Here is a 14,464-nt window from a genome sequence, read left to right on the forward strand (position 1 = left end):
AGGGGACCCGTCACGCATGAGACATGGTTGGAATGGGCATTGGGGACCCGCCGTGCATGGGGACATGTCCCTGGCCATAACCCCACCAGCACCAACCCCTTACTCCTGCCTTGCTCTGCCCCTGCCCACCCGGTCCCTGGCTTCTGCACCGGCTCCTCACACTGCTTCGGAACATGACACTGTGGGGCACACAGCAGAAGCCGAGCCTGTGATGTCCTGGGTGCAGAGGAGGCTAAGGAATGGCTCATTTCGGGAAGCAGCACCAGGAGTGGTGCCAGCCCCAGTGGACAGTGGTGCTGTTTCTCTTGGCCATTCAGTCTCCCAGCGTTCCAGAAACGCCAGAAGTACAAATGAGCACTGCGGGCTCCCTATGGCACAGACTTACCCCTTGTACCACACCATGTCCCACATCCCACATTCCGTAACCCCTGCCCCAGCCCACTGCTTGGCACACAATGAGGGGGACTCGCTGGCTCTGCAGCCCCCCTCTGATGGACACATGGGGTCAGCCCCCCCCCCCCTCCCCCCCCCGCGGCGCCCCTCTCCCTGCTATTCCAGAGTGCGCAGTGACCTGGAGTCACCCCGGTACCGACCCAGCTTCCTCCGTGCCGAGCAGCCCGGCTCCCGCACCCCCAGCCCTGCACTAGTCGGGATGCTGCTCCATGCGCCATGCTCCCTCCCGAGCCTGGAGCCGTGCCCAGACACGGGGAGTGTTTGTGAGGCCGGACGCGACGGAGACACGGGAGGGACGGGGCGGCTCGTTAGTATGGGCAGCAACGGGCGCAGGAGGGAGCTGGCGCGAGGATGGAGCCAGCGCTGCCCGCCCTGCTCCCCGCAACCCCGGGGGAGCCGTGCCCTGCCCGTGGTGCCTGGCCGTGGATGGGGCCGTGGCAGTACCGGTGCTGCGCGGGGATCAGTGCTCCCACCCTGGTCTCACATCAGCATTCCCAGCTGCAGCGGGGCAATGCACTGAGCGGCAGAGGGTCCGGCCGGCACGTTTCCAAGCTGGATGAGCCTCCTGAGCATGGATCGGGACCAGCACAATCAGGCTGAGCACTCCCCGGGGGCTGCCAGCGTATGGCCAGCCTGCTCCAGAGCCTTTCCAACAAGAGCACTGACAGGCACAGGGTAGAGGGAGCCAGGAACCTGCTCCAACATCTGAGCACGGGCGCTCCCAGCAGGGTCCAGGCGCAGCCCCGAAGCCCGCAGCAGGGACCTCAGTGGCAGCAGAGCACATGAGGCTGTGCCATTGCCCACACAGCAAACAGGACGCTGTCAGTCACCCCCTGCCTCCCAAAGAGCACCACCAGGGAGAGCAGGGCTGAGCCACAAGGACAAGGAGAGAGTCTGTGGTTATCTGTGCACTTAACTCCGTTTGGGAACAGCTCCAAGGATGTCAAACACCAAGAGCCAGGACCCTCCCTCTTGTCCCTGTGGGTGCTTTATGGTACACTGGGATTTGGCGCCGCATCCAGGCACTATTTGCCATGTGCTGGCATCTTCAAGCTCTGGAAAGCCCGGCCATAAGACGGCATCAGGGCTCATTATCCCAACCAGTAGCTCCAGTACCCGATGGGCCACCCCATGCTGTAGCTGGGTCTGAGGAAACCGCTCTGCCTGGAAGTACAGCTCCAGGGACATTCGGATGCACGGAGAGCCATGGGAAGCCCAGGGAACCAGCCCCCAGCCACACCAGCACATTCCAGTTGCCATCTTCAGGAACGTTTACAAGGAAATGGTGCTCTGCACCCCTGGGAAAACTCAGTACTGAGAACATGTGGGGTACCCGCAGCTGAGAGAAGGGCAAGAGAGGAAAAGGGTGAACACAGAGAAGGAGCAGGGAGGGGTGCTGGGCTGTGGGGGGGCAGCCAGAGGAGCCACTTCCTCACAGAGTGCGGCTGGGGCAGCCTGGAAGGGATTTGTTCCCTTCTGTGCCACAGCGGATGCTGCACCTCAGCAGGTTTTTAAGGTCTGAGTGGTTTTCTCCTGTCAGTTCCTATGGGAATGAGCGCGTGAACACGGTGTGACAGCAGGTCACATTAGATGATGTCGAGAGAAAACCAGGCAACACCGCTGCCGTGCAGGAGGTGACAGGAGCATTCAGTGGTGGGCTCCCGGGTTGAGGTGGGTGCTCAGTGCACTTGGGAACGTCTCCTCCACTGAGTGAGCCCCGGAGCCATCAGGAGCCACTTCCCATGGTTCCCATGACTCAGCCATGGCCAGCGCTAAACTCCAGCCCTCAGACAGCCCTCGCTGCCTGCAAACCCAAACTCTCCTCGGAGCAATGGGGATGTTCTGAACCACGCAGCAGCCACCCCCAGCCCAGAGCCTGCAGATCCATGAGCCTCCTGCACCACTTCCGATGCTGGGATCTCAAACCTGGTCCTGCATCACCAGCCCGGGCTGTGCCGGTGCACTGGCAGCTCCTACCCACAGCTTCCCCTTGGCTGGTACTGGCTGAGGGTGGTTTTTGAGAGGCAGGCACCAGATCTGCTGGGGTTTTGTGCCAAGACATCCTGTGAGGGCTGTGGGGTTGGCCTCAGAGGAAGAGCCCTGCTCCTCCTCCTCTGGAGCAGCAAGGCCCAGCCCAGCTCTTCCTCCTGACTCGATGGATGTTGATGTCCTGCAGCACAGACCAGCCAGGGCTGCGGGGCAGGTCCCAGGCAAGATCCAAGGGCAGGGCCATAGGCACCCACAGAGGTTCCGGCTGCCCCCCCCACCATGAACAACCCACCCATCCCTGGCCAGCTTTGCTCCCTTCTCCACCCATCCTCCACCTCCTGGCAGTGGCAGAGGGAGAACCAGGGCAGACAGATAAATCTTCCCCTCAGGACGCAGGAAGCCGAGAGATTTATGGGAGGAAGTCAGATTCTGGAGCTGAGAAGAGCTGATTGCCCGTCACCGCTGCGGGTGCAGCGGCTTTCCTGGGATGGAACCTTTGCTCTTCCCCATCTCTGGCAAGGAGAAAGCTGCCGCTGACGATGGGCAGGGGCGGCACTGGAGGGCGAGGCGTTTGCTCTCAGCAGAGGCCAAGCAGGAGCTGGGGTCACCACCCCGCACTCAGCAGCAGAGCTTAATCCCGCCTTGGCTTCGGAGCACTCGGCGCAATTGAACTCGTGTTGGAGCAACTGCGGGACTCAAGGACTCGGGGCCTCTCCTCGGGGCAGGTCACAAGCCCCAGATCCGGCTCCTCACTGAGGAAGCTGCTCCATGAAGCCAGCTCATGCCCTGCCCTCGTGGTTCTCTTGGAGGCTCTTCCAGAGCCCGGCTGCTCACAAAGCATCACAGACCCCCAGCGTCCTGCAGGCACTGAGTCATGGCCCTTTATATCCGACTGTGCTCATGGCAGTAACAGCACCTGTGCCTGAGCAGCTCAGCCCCTGTGCCGAACACATCCCCTCTCCGGCTCCCCCTGGCAGTGCTCACCCCATCCAGCCCTGTTGTGTCCCCAGGGCCAGCTCCTGGTGTCCCCTGGTCCTCACTCCACTCCTGCTCCACTCGAGCTCCTCCCTCACGGCACTGTCCAAGGCAAGGGAGGTGTTGGCTCTGCTCAGAGAACCTGGGGCTCCCTGGAAGCACTGGGCAGAGGGCGGCAGGCACAGAGCCCTGCACCCCAGCACCATTGCCCAGGGTCACGGACACACGGGTCCCCCTGTACCCGCTGGCATGAGCTAGGCCTCGCTTGCTCCTCTATTTAGGTCACAGGCTGAAGGGCTCTGTGAGAGAATCAGTCACTCGCTGCCATGGGCCCAGGAGGAGGCTCTGGGAGCTGGGACCCCCGTCACCCACCCCTGCAGCAGCAGCACCCTGCGGGCACCTCTCCAGGGCTGCTGCATCCTGGGTAATGCCCCGTGGAGGGATCCGTCAGTTAGGGAAGAACAGCATCCTCCTCCGGGCACACAGAGGTCATCGTCTCTGCTCCCTTTCAACTGCAGCGATGCTGGTGCTGTCAGATGGAGACTTCACATGGTCGGTCAGGAGACACAGTGAAGTGCACAAAGCTTTCAGAAGCCAAATGATTCCTCTGTCTTCCATGGATGCTAATACAGCTGTGATGACAGCTCTCACTGCTACCCGCTGGGGTTCCCACCTCTCCCTGCCAGGCAGAGGAGCACCGGCACCACCACTCTAAGTGGGACATGATGAGCTGGGGTGACCTTCCCCTGGGAATGCGGGCAGGCCATGGCAGGGAGCCCTGGGAGCCGGTACCCAGCAGGAGGCTGTTGCCTTTGAGCCCCAGGGCTCCACCTCGGTGAGTGCCCCTTGCAGTCTGCAGCAGCCGCTGGGGTCCAGCATCCACAGAAGAGACCTCGGCGGGAGGATGGAAACACCCTTGTGGGCTGTGTCCTTCCAGAGAACGCGGCGTGGGCTCTGTTAATGTTCCTCATTGTCCTGGAGACCCCTTGTGCTGCAGGACAAGGGAAAATGCTTGACCTGGAGACCCAGCCTGGAGGGCAGCTGGTGACCAGCAGTGGAGCACATGGGCTCCGCCAGCACCTGCAGCACGGGCTGCTCCTGCAGCGACTGGAGGGTGAGGGAAATAGGACATGGCCCAAACAGTTCTGGCAGCAGGAGACACAGCTCATGGAATCACAGAGTAGAATCAGAATGGTCTGGTTGAAGGAACCTTAAAGCTCCTCCAGTTCCAACCCCCTACCATGGGCAGGAGCACTTTTCACTAGAGCAGCTTGCTCCAAGCCCTGTCCAGCCTGTCCATCACAAGAGCAGCTCCATGCTCTCCTGGGGAGGCACATCCCACCTCTCAGGGGGTGGTGCTCGGGCCCCCATCTGAGTGAGAGGAGCAGCTGCCGGGACAGGAACACGACAGAGCGGGACTCGGTGTGCTCCTGCACGTGCCAGGAATCCCATTGGGAGCCACAAGCTGTCCACAAAGCACATCTATGGAACAAGCTGGAACGGCTTCGCCACCAGGCAGCTCCCAGAGGCAGCTGCACCACCACAGTCAACCCTGTGTGCACCAGTCCTGACTGCAGGGGCTCAGCCCTGGGCGCAGGCAGGGACACCCTGTCCCCCCATCAGCCTGGTCCTCACCATGGGGCAGCCCCTGTTTCCCTGCCGGCCTGGTCCTGCCCTGGGGAGCCCAGCCGCGGTGCTGGCCCGGGCGCAGGAGCCGCTGCAGCTGCAGCCTCCCGACACAGAGCAGGAGAACGTCCTCTCGGAATACAAATTCCTGCCTTCAAGTGGATGTTCAATGCAGGCGCCCCCCCTTTGTCTCCGTGTGCTTCAGATAACGCCACTACCAGGGGAATTCAGGAATTAGAGAGTGCTTTTCCTCACCCTGTGCCTCGGTTTCCCCACCCAAGCAGTTGGGAACACACGGACCATTTCCATAGAGACACAGGACAGACCCTGTCCAAGAGCACTGCTTAGCATGGCAGTAGCATCCTTACTACAGACAGGAACAGACCCACTAATTATTTGTGGCCTCTGGATGCTACCATACCATTAAATAATTACAATAATTATAATTCATAGAGAAGATAACCTCAGTCTAAAGGAGCTTCTGTGGTTAAATCCACTCTGAGTGCACAGCAGGGACCGAACGCTTCCCATGGAAAGGAAACACCGGCAATGGATGACGGGTGCCAGCCTGAGCCCGGCTCTGCCCGGGGGTCACCTCCGCGGCCCCTCTCCTCGGGCAGCACCTGCAGGGAAGGACACGGCCGGGGGTCCCCAGCATCCCTTGTCCCCTGGGAGGTGCCAGGTGTGGAGACCACCGTGAGACTTGTCCCCATGCAGGCACACGCTGCAAAGCCAGGTCCCTGCAAAGCCGGGTCCTGGTGGTTACTCACACGTGTCCAGCTCATTCTCCAAACAGATGAGCTCCATGAAGACCTTCTCCAGGCTCCTCTACGAGACCCCACAGCTCTAACCGGGTTTTGCATGCGCTCCCATGGGGACAAGAGGGACTGGAGCAGCCCCGAGAGCTTCACCTTCCTGTGTAACCGTCAGCAAACAAGGCTGTGCCTGGCTCCACTGCCAAAGCCCCACCAGCAGCCACCGAGGCCTTGACCACAGAACACGGTGCTGGGCGCTGCTGGGAGCAACATGGGCTGAATCCCTCCAGCGTGAGCAGCCGGCGTCAACGCAGCGTGTGGTACCCAAAGTGACATCCCTGGGATCGTGCGTGTGCGTGTGTCACCCATACAGAGCCCTGGCTGATGGACGTGTCTCCTAACAAGGGGGAGCCGAGCACCAGCAGAGCGAGATCCCACATCTCCTGCATGGAGCTGCCGGGCGAGCGGAGCTGCCACAGCCGAGCAGCAGCGCAGGGACGCGACCCCGGGTGTCCTCACCCCTCTGACACGCGGATCTCAACGCAGATTTACCTCCCTCGGCTGCACCCCACGCCGCTGCCACCAGCACGCTGCAGCCCCCCGGACCCCAACCATGGCGGCCCGCGGGGTGAGGGGTGCCCGGCACGGGGTGTCCGGTACCACCGGCGCCCCGCACTGCCCCGGGGCAGCTCCTGCTCGGGCCGAGGAGGGGGGAACCCGGGAGTGCTGCGACCTCGGTTGCAGGGGGCGGCCGAGGCCGCTCGGGGCCGGGCACCGCGCACCGGCGAGGGGGGCGAAACGGGGCACCGCGGATCCATCCCCCTCGCTCCCCGCCCGGCTCCTATCTCCGGCCGCACCGGGCACCGCGCACCCCCGGGCCGCTGCCCGCACCGCCGCGGGGTTCCGGCGTCGGGGCTCCCCGCACTGATCCGCGGTTCCTGGCCCCGGGATCCCCCCCCCCGGTTCCCGCACCGCGTGGGGTCGCGGTCCCGGCCCCGGTGCCGCCGCCGCGGCTCTCCCGGCGCACCGAGCGGGGCCGCAGGGCCGATGCCCGCCGATGCCCGCAGAGCGCAGCCCGGCCCTGCCCGGCCCGCCCCGCTCCGCCGCTCCCAGTCCCCGGGCCCCGCGTCCCAGCCCGCCCCGTACCTGGTGCTCGGCGGCGGCGGCGCTGGTCGGGCAGCGGCGGGTGCCGGGCACGGCGGGGCGGGGCGGAGCCGCGCGGGATCGCCGGTACCGGGGCGGAGCCGCCGGGGAGGAGCGAGGCGGGGCCGGGGGCGGGGCCGGCGGGACGCGGGGTCGGGATGCCCGGGCGGGGCGGAGTGGCCGGGAACGCGGTACCGGTATCCTTGTACGTGCCCCGGGCAGCGGGGGCTGCACATCCGCACCTGAGGGCAGGGAAGGGACCGGGCCCCGGGGGGTGCGAGCGCCGTGGCCGGTGCGGTGCTCGGGGCCGGGCACACGGTGGGGCAGAGCCCCGATTCCCTCCGCCATCACCGGTGCAGGCAGCGTGCCCGTGGGCGGTGGGACCCCACTGCGTCGAGTCCGGAGCTGGGGAGCCCCGGGTGGGAGAGGAGCCTCCCCCGGGGTAGCACAGACCCTCTTCCCCAGCTGGGAGCCGGTCCTGCCGGTGGTCCTAGCGGTGTCCCGGGGCTGCACCCCTGCCTGTACACGGGAAATGGACCACAGAACCTCGGTGAGGTGCAGCAGTGGCTGCACAGCCTGGCTCTGTCAGCAGGAAGCCGCCCCAGCTCCCACCATGAGGTCCTCCCGAGACCGGGGCTCCGTGGCATCACACACATGGATGCTCAGGGACCATTGGCGGGTTTGTGGCAGCACTTTGCCGGTGTTTAGCTTGCAGTGAGGACATCCCCCACTCCCGAGTGAGTCCTGGAGCAGGCCAGGACTGAGGAGGAGGGAGTGATTCACCTCCAGCTTCGAGGGCAAGTTGGACTTGCTGGGGCTTGGGTGCCTCTGCAGGATCCCTGCTGTGCCTGTGCGGGTGCCCTGCATGGAGGTGCTGCTGGTGCTGCTGAGAGCGTTCAGCAGGGAGCCTCAGGTCTGTGCCTGTGCCTCCACCCTCGTGCTCAAGGACTGGGACCTGTTGGGCTTTTATCCACTTGCTTCTCACAAGATAGCTCCCCGCGTATGTCCAGGGCTGTGATACGGTGCTCCCCTGCTCACCCCTGCCCTTCCCTGGGACCAACCCAGCCCCACTGCCTGTGGGATGCCAGCATCCTGGCCCTGGCAGGGCGGTGATGTTGGCAGTGGCAGCTTTGCTGTGCTGCTGCATGCCCGGGGATGCTCAGACTCCTACAATGCCACCTGAGGGCTCGGAGCTGCTTTGTGCACACACACACACGACGGTGACCTGTGGCTCTGACCTCGGCTTTCAGGCTTCAGCTGCTGCTCAGTGCCCTGAGGAGTTCCCTGTAGCTTTGTCCCAGGAGCAAACCTATCACAGACTCATCCACGTTAGAGGCATCGTGAAGAGAACGTTGCTGTAATGAACAGGAGAGGAGCCACAGTGGGAGCAGCACCTGGGCCTCTGGTTCATGAGAGCAGCTGAGCAGCGTGGGGGTCAGGCATGGGCCCTCTCATCCTGCATTCAGGAATGCTGCTCAGCCGGTGCTGCACCTCCCGACAGAACCGTGAGCACCCAGAGCAGGAGTGGAGTTAATGACTCAATATGGGACCCTTTGCCAGGGGGGCTCCAGACACATCAGCCTCCGGAATGGAGCTACTTGTGTTTCAAAAGGCCCTTCCATCCACACAGAGCCTTAAATTGCTTAAACGTTAGAAACTATCCACAGTCAAGGTGCAGCTGGGGACCCTGTCTGCACCAGCAGCACGGCACCGTCCCACCCCTGGAGGCTGCGAGGGGCTGGCAGAGGAATGGCTGGCTGCAGGAGATGGGGCTCAGTGTGGCAGGAGAGATGTGGAAAGCCAGGGAGGGGGGGACCATGAGGGACCCCCAGGGCAGCCAGGGGTCTGGGGTACAGACCGGCTGGAGGAGTATGGGCAGGCATTCGGACCCCCCCTAGTGCACCCCATGGTGCCAACCATCGGATCCCATCCCCAGTACACCCCTTCAGTGGCAGAGAGGGAACCCCATCCCCAGCACACCGATGGGACCCCAGCAGTGTCTGACCAGAGGGAACCCCACCCCAGCACACCGATGGGACCCCAGCAGTGTCTGACCAGAGGGAACCCCACCCCAGCACACCGATGGGACCCCAGCAGTGTCTGACCAGCTCCTGTCCCACAGAGTCACTATGTGGCCTGCATGGCTGCCATCCTGAGCCAGATGGACATGGAACATTACAGATCTTACATCAAGGCATTCCCCTCCCGGGCCGAGCTGATGGTGAGTGCTGCCCCATGCAGTGACCCGGGCCCTCCATCACCGGCAACCCCCTGCCTCTCCACCCTATGTCTTGGCTGGGCTGTCCCACTGGTCCCAGTGCCTGTACCTGGGCACCCAGCACTGGTGCCACCCACCCCTGGGTGCTCATCCCTGCTCCATGGAGGTGAAGCTGGTGGGTGGTGAGGCTGCTCCAGCCCCAGCATCCAGCACAGCATCACCTGGGAGGGTATCGTGGTCGAGCCCAGCTCTTGACATCTCCTTCCCACCAGGATTTCCTCATGGAGACCTTCATCCTCTTCAAGGACCTGATTGGCAAGGCAGTGTACCCGTGCGACTGGATGGTGATGAGCATGGTGCAGAATCGGTGTGGACCCCTGACCCATGGGGGGATGTTGGACCTGGGGTGTCTCTGGGGCACAGGGTACCCAGACACTGGAGCACGGAGCCTAAAGCTCACTCAGCCCCCTCCAAACACCTTCAGCACTCTGGCTCCAAATGCCTCCTGCTCTGCCCTGGGACAGTGCAGCCCCATTGCATCCCTATCGGTGGGCTTTGGGGCTCCTGGGGAGTGGGGAGCTGTTGCTGGACACCTCATGGCATCAGTGGGGATGCCACTGGGCAGGACCGGTGCAGCGGCAGCATCAGGCCCTGCCTGTGGCACTGGGACAGGCAGAGCCACTGACCCCAGCACCCACAGGGAGTTCCTGCGCACCATCAACCAGTTTGCCTCCACCTTGACCGAGATGTTCCTGAGCGAGAACAGCTTCGAGCTACAGGTGAGGGCGCTGCTCCAGCCCAGGGCGAGGGGACCCTGTGTGTCCCCAGCTCTGCCCCCACCCCTTGTGCCAGCTCTGCCCTGTCCCCGCTGCAGCTTTGGAACAATTACTTCCACTTGGCCGTGGCTTTCCTGACCCAAGACTCGCTGCAGCTCGAGAACTTCTCCCAGGCCAAGCGCAGCAGCATCCTGGCCAAGTGAGTTGCCCTCAGCTCCTCTGGCTGCCCCTGCCCTGCCGCAGCACCGTGGGGCTGGGCTCTGCAGCTCCACTTCAGGCGGCTGCCATGCTGTGGGGCTGGGGTTTGGGGTGAGCCGGTTGGGCTGTACTTGGATCACATCCTGCTCGGGGTGCTGACCAAAGCTGTCCTGGCAGGTACGGGGACATGAGAGCCACCATTGGAGCGTCCATTCGGGACATGTGGTACAACCTCGGTGAGCGTGGCATAGCCATGGGGGCTTGGCAAGGGTCTGGTGTCTGGTGGTCACCAGCATGGCCCCTGGAATGGTGCTGGAGGGTGGCATCGGGGGCTGCAGGCATGAGCAGGGTGTGCAAGCCGGCAGGGATGAGGCTTGGCAGGCGTGAGCCTGGAGGATGCTCTGGGCTGTGCAGGGTGGGATGCATGAGCCGGGGGATGCTCTGGGATAGGCTGGGTGGGATTTGTGAGCCAGGGGATGCTCTGGGATGGGCTGGGTGGGATGTGTGAGCCAGGGGATGCTCTGGGATGGGCTGGGTGGGATGTGTGAGCCAGGGGATGCTCTGGGATGGGCTGGGTGAGATTTGTGAGCCAGGGGATGCTCTGGGATGGGATGGGTGGGATGGGTGAGCCTGTGGGATGTGCCATCTGCAACCAGGCAAAGCTGTGGTGCGTGAGCCCCCAGCACTGTGATCAGCCGCGAGCCCTCACTCCCTGCAGGCAGCCTCCCCAATCTGGGTTGGTGTCTGCCTGCAGCATGGCCTTCCCATTCCCAATCCCAGGCCCCCGCAAGATTGAGTTCATCCCGGGCATGGTGGGCCCCATCCTGGAGATGACGCTGGTGCCGGAGCCAGAGCTGCGCAAGGCCACCATCCCCATCTTCTTTGACATGATGCTCTGCGAGTACCAGCTCACCCGCAGCTTTGCCCGGGTGGGTGCCTGGTGCTGGACCCTGCTCCTCACAGGGCAGGGGAACAGGGACCACTCAGTGCAGGGGGGTCCTTGGGGAAGGGGCTGCAGCGGCTGAGCCTGAAGCTGTTGGGAGCCTCCTGCCCCAGTGCTGCAGCTCCATGGCCCCAGCCCTGCCCATCCCAGCTCCCAGCACTGCTCACGTACATCTCTGCAGTTTGAGGATGAGATCCTGCGGCAGTTGGACACTGAGGTGGAGGGCGGCCGCGGGGATGAGCAGTACAAGCAGCTCTTTGAGAGCATGTGAGTGTGCCCCCCTGAGCCTGTGCTGTCCTCCTGCCCCACACTGTCTCAGCCAGCCTGCTCCTCACTGTGCTCTGAGCTGGGGCAGGACTTGAGGGGAGGAAAACTCCTGCCCCGGCATCATCGTGTGCCCTTTGCACACCACTGCTGCCCCAGCAATGCCCCTGCCCCAGCAATGTTCCTGCCCTACCCAGGCCTTGCTCCTGCCCCGTGATGCCCATCACAGATCCCTGTGCCAGGCAGATGAATCTCTCAGCTCTCTCCCTATGAGCACACTTTGCTCTCTGTTCCTGCTGCCCCTCCTGCCCCCTCTCCCCCCCCCCCCCAGCACAAGGAGCGGGGCTGGGACTGAGCACAGTGCCCCTGTCACCCCCTGCCCTCCCCAGCCTGCTGAGCTGCTGCCAGGCGCACCCCGAACTGGCCGAGCCCGGGCAGAGCTTCGTGGCGCTGGTGACGGGGCTCCTGGAGCGGCTCCTCGACTACCGGGCCGTGAGGAACGACGAGAACAAAACCTACAGCATGAGCTGCACTGTTAACCTGCTGGTGGGCACCTGCTCCGTGCCTCCGCCCCGGGGCTCAGCCCCATGCCCCCCCCCGTCCCCTGGCACAGCAGGGATGCGGTGTGCCCGGTGCCAAACCCGGGAGGTACCTGCTGGGAGGCACCTCCCGGGTCCGAGCCGATGGGGAGCGGTGGCACATGGCGGGGGGGGGGGAGCGGTGGCACCGGCCCCTCCCGGGGCCGCTCAAATGGCCTCGTGTGCTCTTCCCAGAACTTCTACAAGGAGATCGGCCGCCAGGCCATGTACATCAGGTGAGCGCGGCCGGCGGAGGTCCCGGCGCTGCCCCTGCTCGGCCCCGGGACACGGGGGGGGACGGCGGAGCTGCCGCGGGGAAGGTGCGGGGCTCCGGGCTCGGAGCCCACCCGCGGCCCGCTCGCAGGTACCTGTACAAGCTGCGGGACCTGCACGTCAGCTACGAGAACTACACGGAGGGCGCCTACACGCTGCTGCTGCACGCGCGGCTGCTCAAGGTGGGCACCGGGGCCGCGGGGCCGCGGGGCGGCCGGGGCTCGCCGTGACGGGCTCCGCTGTCCCGGGCAGTGGTCGGACGAGGCGAGCACGGCGCCGGTGCAGGGCGCGCACGGGCCCGCGCTGCGCACCCAGCGCCAGCTCAAGGAGGCGCTTTACAACCAGATCATCCGCTACTTCGACCAGGGCAAGGTGAGCGCGGCCGTGCCGCGGCTGCCTCCTCCCGCTGTCCCCCGCTCCCAGCCTCCAGCCCCATCCCGGCCCAACCTCGCTCCCCACCGCGGTGGTGGGGCTGGAGCTGCCCTGCAGGGAGGCCGGGGTGGGTGGTTCACCCACAGCCACCCAGCTGCTGAGGCTGTGCTTCCCCCTGTGCACCCATCCCACACCATACTGTCCCTTTCCACCCTGTCCCACCCCAGCCCATCCTATCCCACCCCATCCTGTCCTGTCCCGTCCCACCCCATTCTCTTCCATCCTATCTCATCCCATCATATCCCATCCTGTCCCATCCCATCCAATCCCATCTCATTCCATCCCATCCCATCCCACTCTCAGCCCCCAGCCCTCATACTGCCTGGGGCCAGCAGCTGGGACACCCCAGGAGAGGAATTGCTCATGCTGGGGGGCTCAGGGGCTGGAGATGGTGGGAAGCCAAGTCCTGCTGCAGCCACCAGCACCCAGCTGGTCCACCAGCCCCCCCCCCCCCCGTCCTCGCTGCAGATGGGGCCGGTCCCTTCTGGAAGCCCCAGTGCCTCCCTGCCCTGGCTCACCCCCAGCTCCATCTCCTACAGATGTGGGAAGAGGCCATCCACATCTGCAAGGAGCTGGCGGAGCAGTACGAGAGCGAGGTCTTTGACTACGAGCTGCTGAGTGACATCCTGGTGAGTGACACCTGCCGAGAGCAGGGGGAGCGGGGGGGCCGCAGCGCCCATCCCATCCCCATTCCCACCCCTCTCCTGCAGCAGCAGGAAGCCCGCTTCTATGAGAAGATCCTGAAGGTGCTGCGGCCCAGCCCGGATTACTTTGCCGTGGGCTACTACGGGCAGGGCTTCCCCCCGTTCCTGCGGGTGAGCATCCTGGTGCCATGGCCACAGGAGCTGGGGTCCTGGCCCTGCCCCTTCTCATGCGCTCATCTCCATCTCTCCTCTGGCAGGTTAAAGCCATTCCCCTTGGCCTGTCCCTGCAGGCCCTTGTCCAAAGCCCCTCTCCAGGTTCCCTGTAGCCCCTCTGGAGACCATCCCGGTGGCCTTCTCTGGATTCATTCCAACAGCTCCACTCTTAGAATGAGTCCATCCAGCCAATTCCTTATCTACTGAGTGGTCCATCTGTCAAATCCATGTTTCTCCAGCTTAGAGACAGGGGTCCTGTGCAGGACAGTGCCACATGTCTTGTGCAAGGCCAGGATGGTGGTGTCAGCGGCTCTTCCCTTATCCCCCAACACCGTAACCCTGGCACAGAAGGGCAGATTTATCAGGCACACTTTGTCCTTAGTGAAGCTGTGTTGGCTTCACCCATCACCTCCACATGCCTCAATTCCCTTTTCCCTCAGCTGCTGGCCTTGGGCAATGTTTCTCTCAGGAGGGACAAGTTGTCTCCTCCTCTCTGCAGAACAAGGTCTTCATCTATCGGGGCAAGGAGTATGAGCGCCGGGAGGACTTCGAGCTGCAGCTGCTGAGCCCCTTCCCCAGCGCTGAGAGGCTCAAGAGCACGAGTCCCCCTGGGCAGGACATCACTGGCTCCCCAGGACAGTGTATCCTATGAGCAGGGGTGGGCAGGGAGGGATCCTCTGAGCAGGGATGGGCAGGGAGGGATCCTCTGAGCAGGGATGGGCAGGGAGGGATCCTATGAGCAGGGGTGGGCAGGGAGGGATCCTCTGACAGGGATGGGCAGGCAGAGACCCTCCAAGCATGGGCCGGACAGGAGGGCTGGTTCCTGGGCCATTTTCCCCACATGAGTCCCCCACACCGTGTCCCTGCAGTGGTGCTGGTGGCTCCTTCACTCCCGCAGACATCCAGTGTTTCACCGTGCAGCCGGCAGAGGAAGCCAGGGGCCGGTTCAAGGACCGGAGCATCCCGGAGCAGATCACCAAGTGA

General features: G+C 64.0%; 1 protein-coding gene across 1 annotated transcript in view; it reads left to right on the forward strand.

The window, feature by feature from the left end:
- The window catches only part of LOC133262101 (dedicator of cytokinesis protein 2-like), a 48,604-nt gene that overhangs the window by 30,266 nt on the left and 3,874 nt on the right, over positions 1–14,464 (forward strand). The window contains exons 29-43 of the mRNA XM_061441033.1: positions 9,064–9,162; positions 9,432–9,526; positions 9,860–9,938; positions 10,034–10,134; positions 10,311–10,369; positions 10,914–11,062; positions 11,258–11,343; positions 11,730–11,886; positions 12,114–12,154; positions 12,283–12,373; positions 12,444–12,563; positions 13,163–13,252; positions 13,334–13,438; positions 13,980–14,121; positions 14,379–14,460. Of these exons, the coding sequence (XP_061297017.1) occupies positions 9,064–9,162; positions 9,432–9,526; positions 9,860–9,938; positions 10,034–10,134; positions 10,311–10,369; positions 10,914–11,062; positions 11,258–11,343; positions 11,730–11,886; positions 12,114–12,154; positions 12,283–12,373; positions 12,444–12,563; positions 13,163–13,252; positions 13,334–13,438; positions 13,980–14,121; positions 14,379–14,460 (1,496 nt within the window). The remainder of the gene's footprint in view (positions 1–9,063; positions 9,163–9,431; positions 9,527–9,859; positions 9,939–10,033; positions 10,135–10,310; positions 10,370–10,913; positions 11,063–11,257; positions 11,344–11,729; positions 11,887–12,113; positions 12,155–12,282; positions 12,374–12,443; positions 12,564–13,162; positions 13,253–13,333; positions 13,439–13,979; positions 14,122–14,378; positions 14,461–14,464) is intronic.

Source organism: Pezoporus flaviventris, unplaced genomic scaffold (genome assembly GCF_033815535.1).
Source record: "Pezoporus flaviventris isolate CSIRO_AGI_PZ_B2104156 unplaced genomic scaffold, CSIRO_AGI_Pfla_v1 ptg000188l, whole genome shotgun sequence".
NCBI classification, from domain to species: domain Eukaryota; kingdom Metazoa; phylum Chordata; class Aves; order Psittaciformes; family Psittacidae; genus Pezoporus; species Pezoporus flaviventris.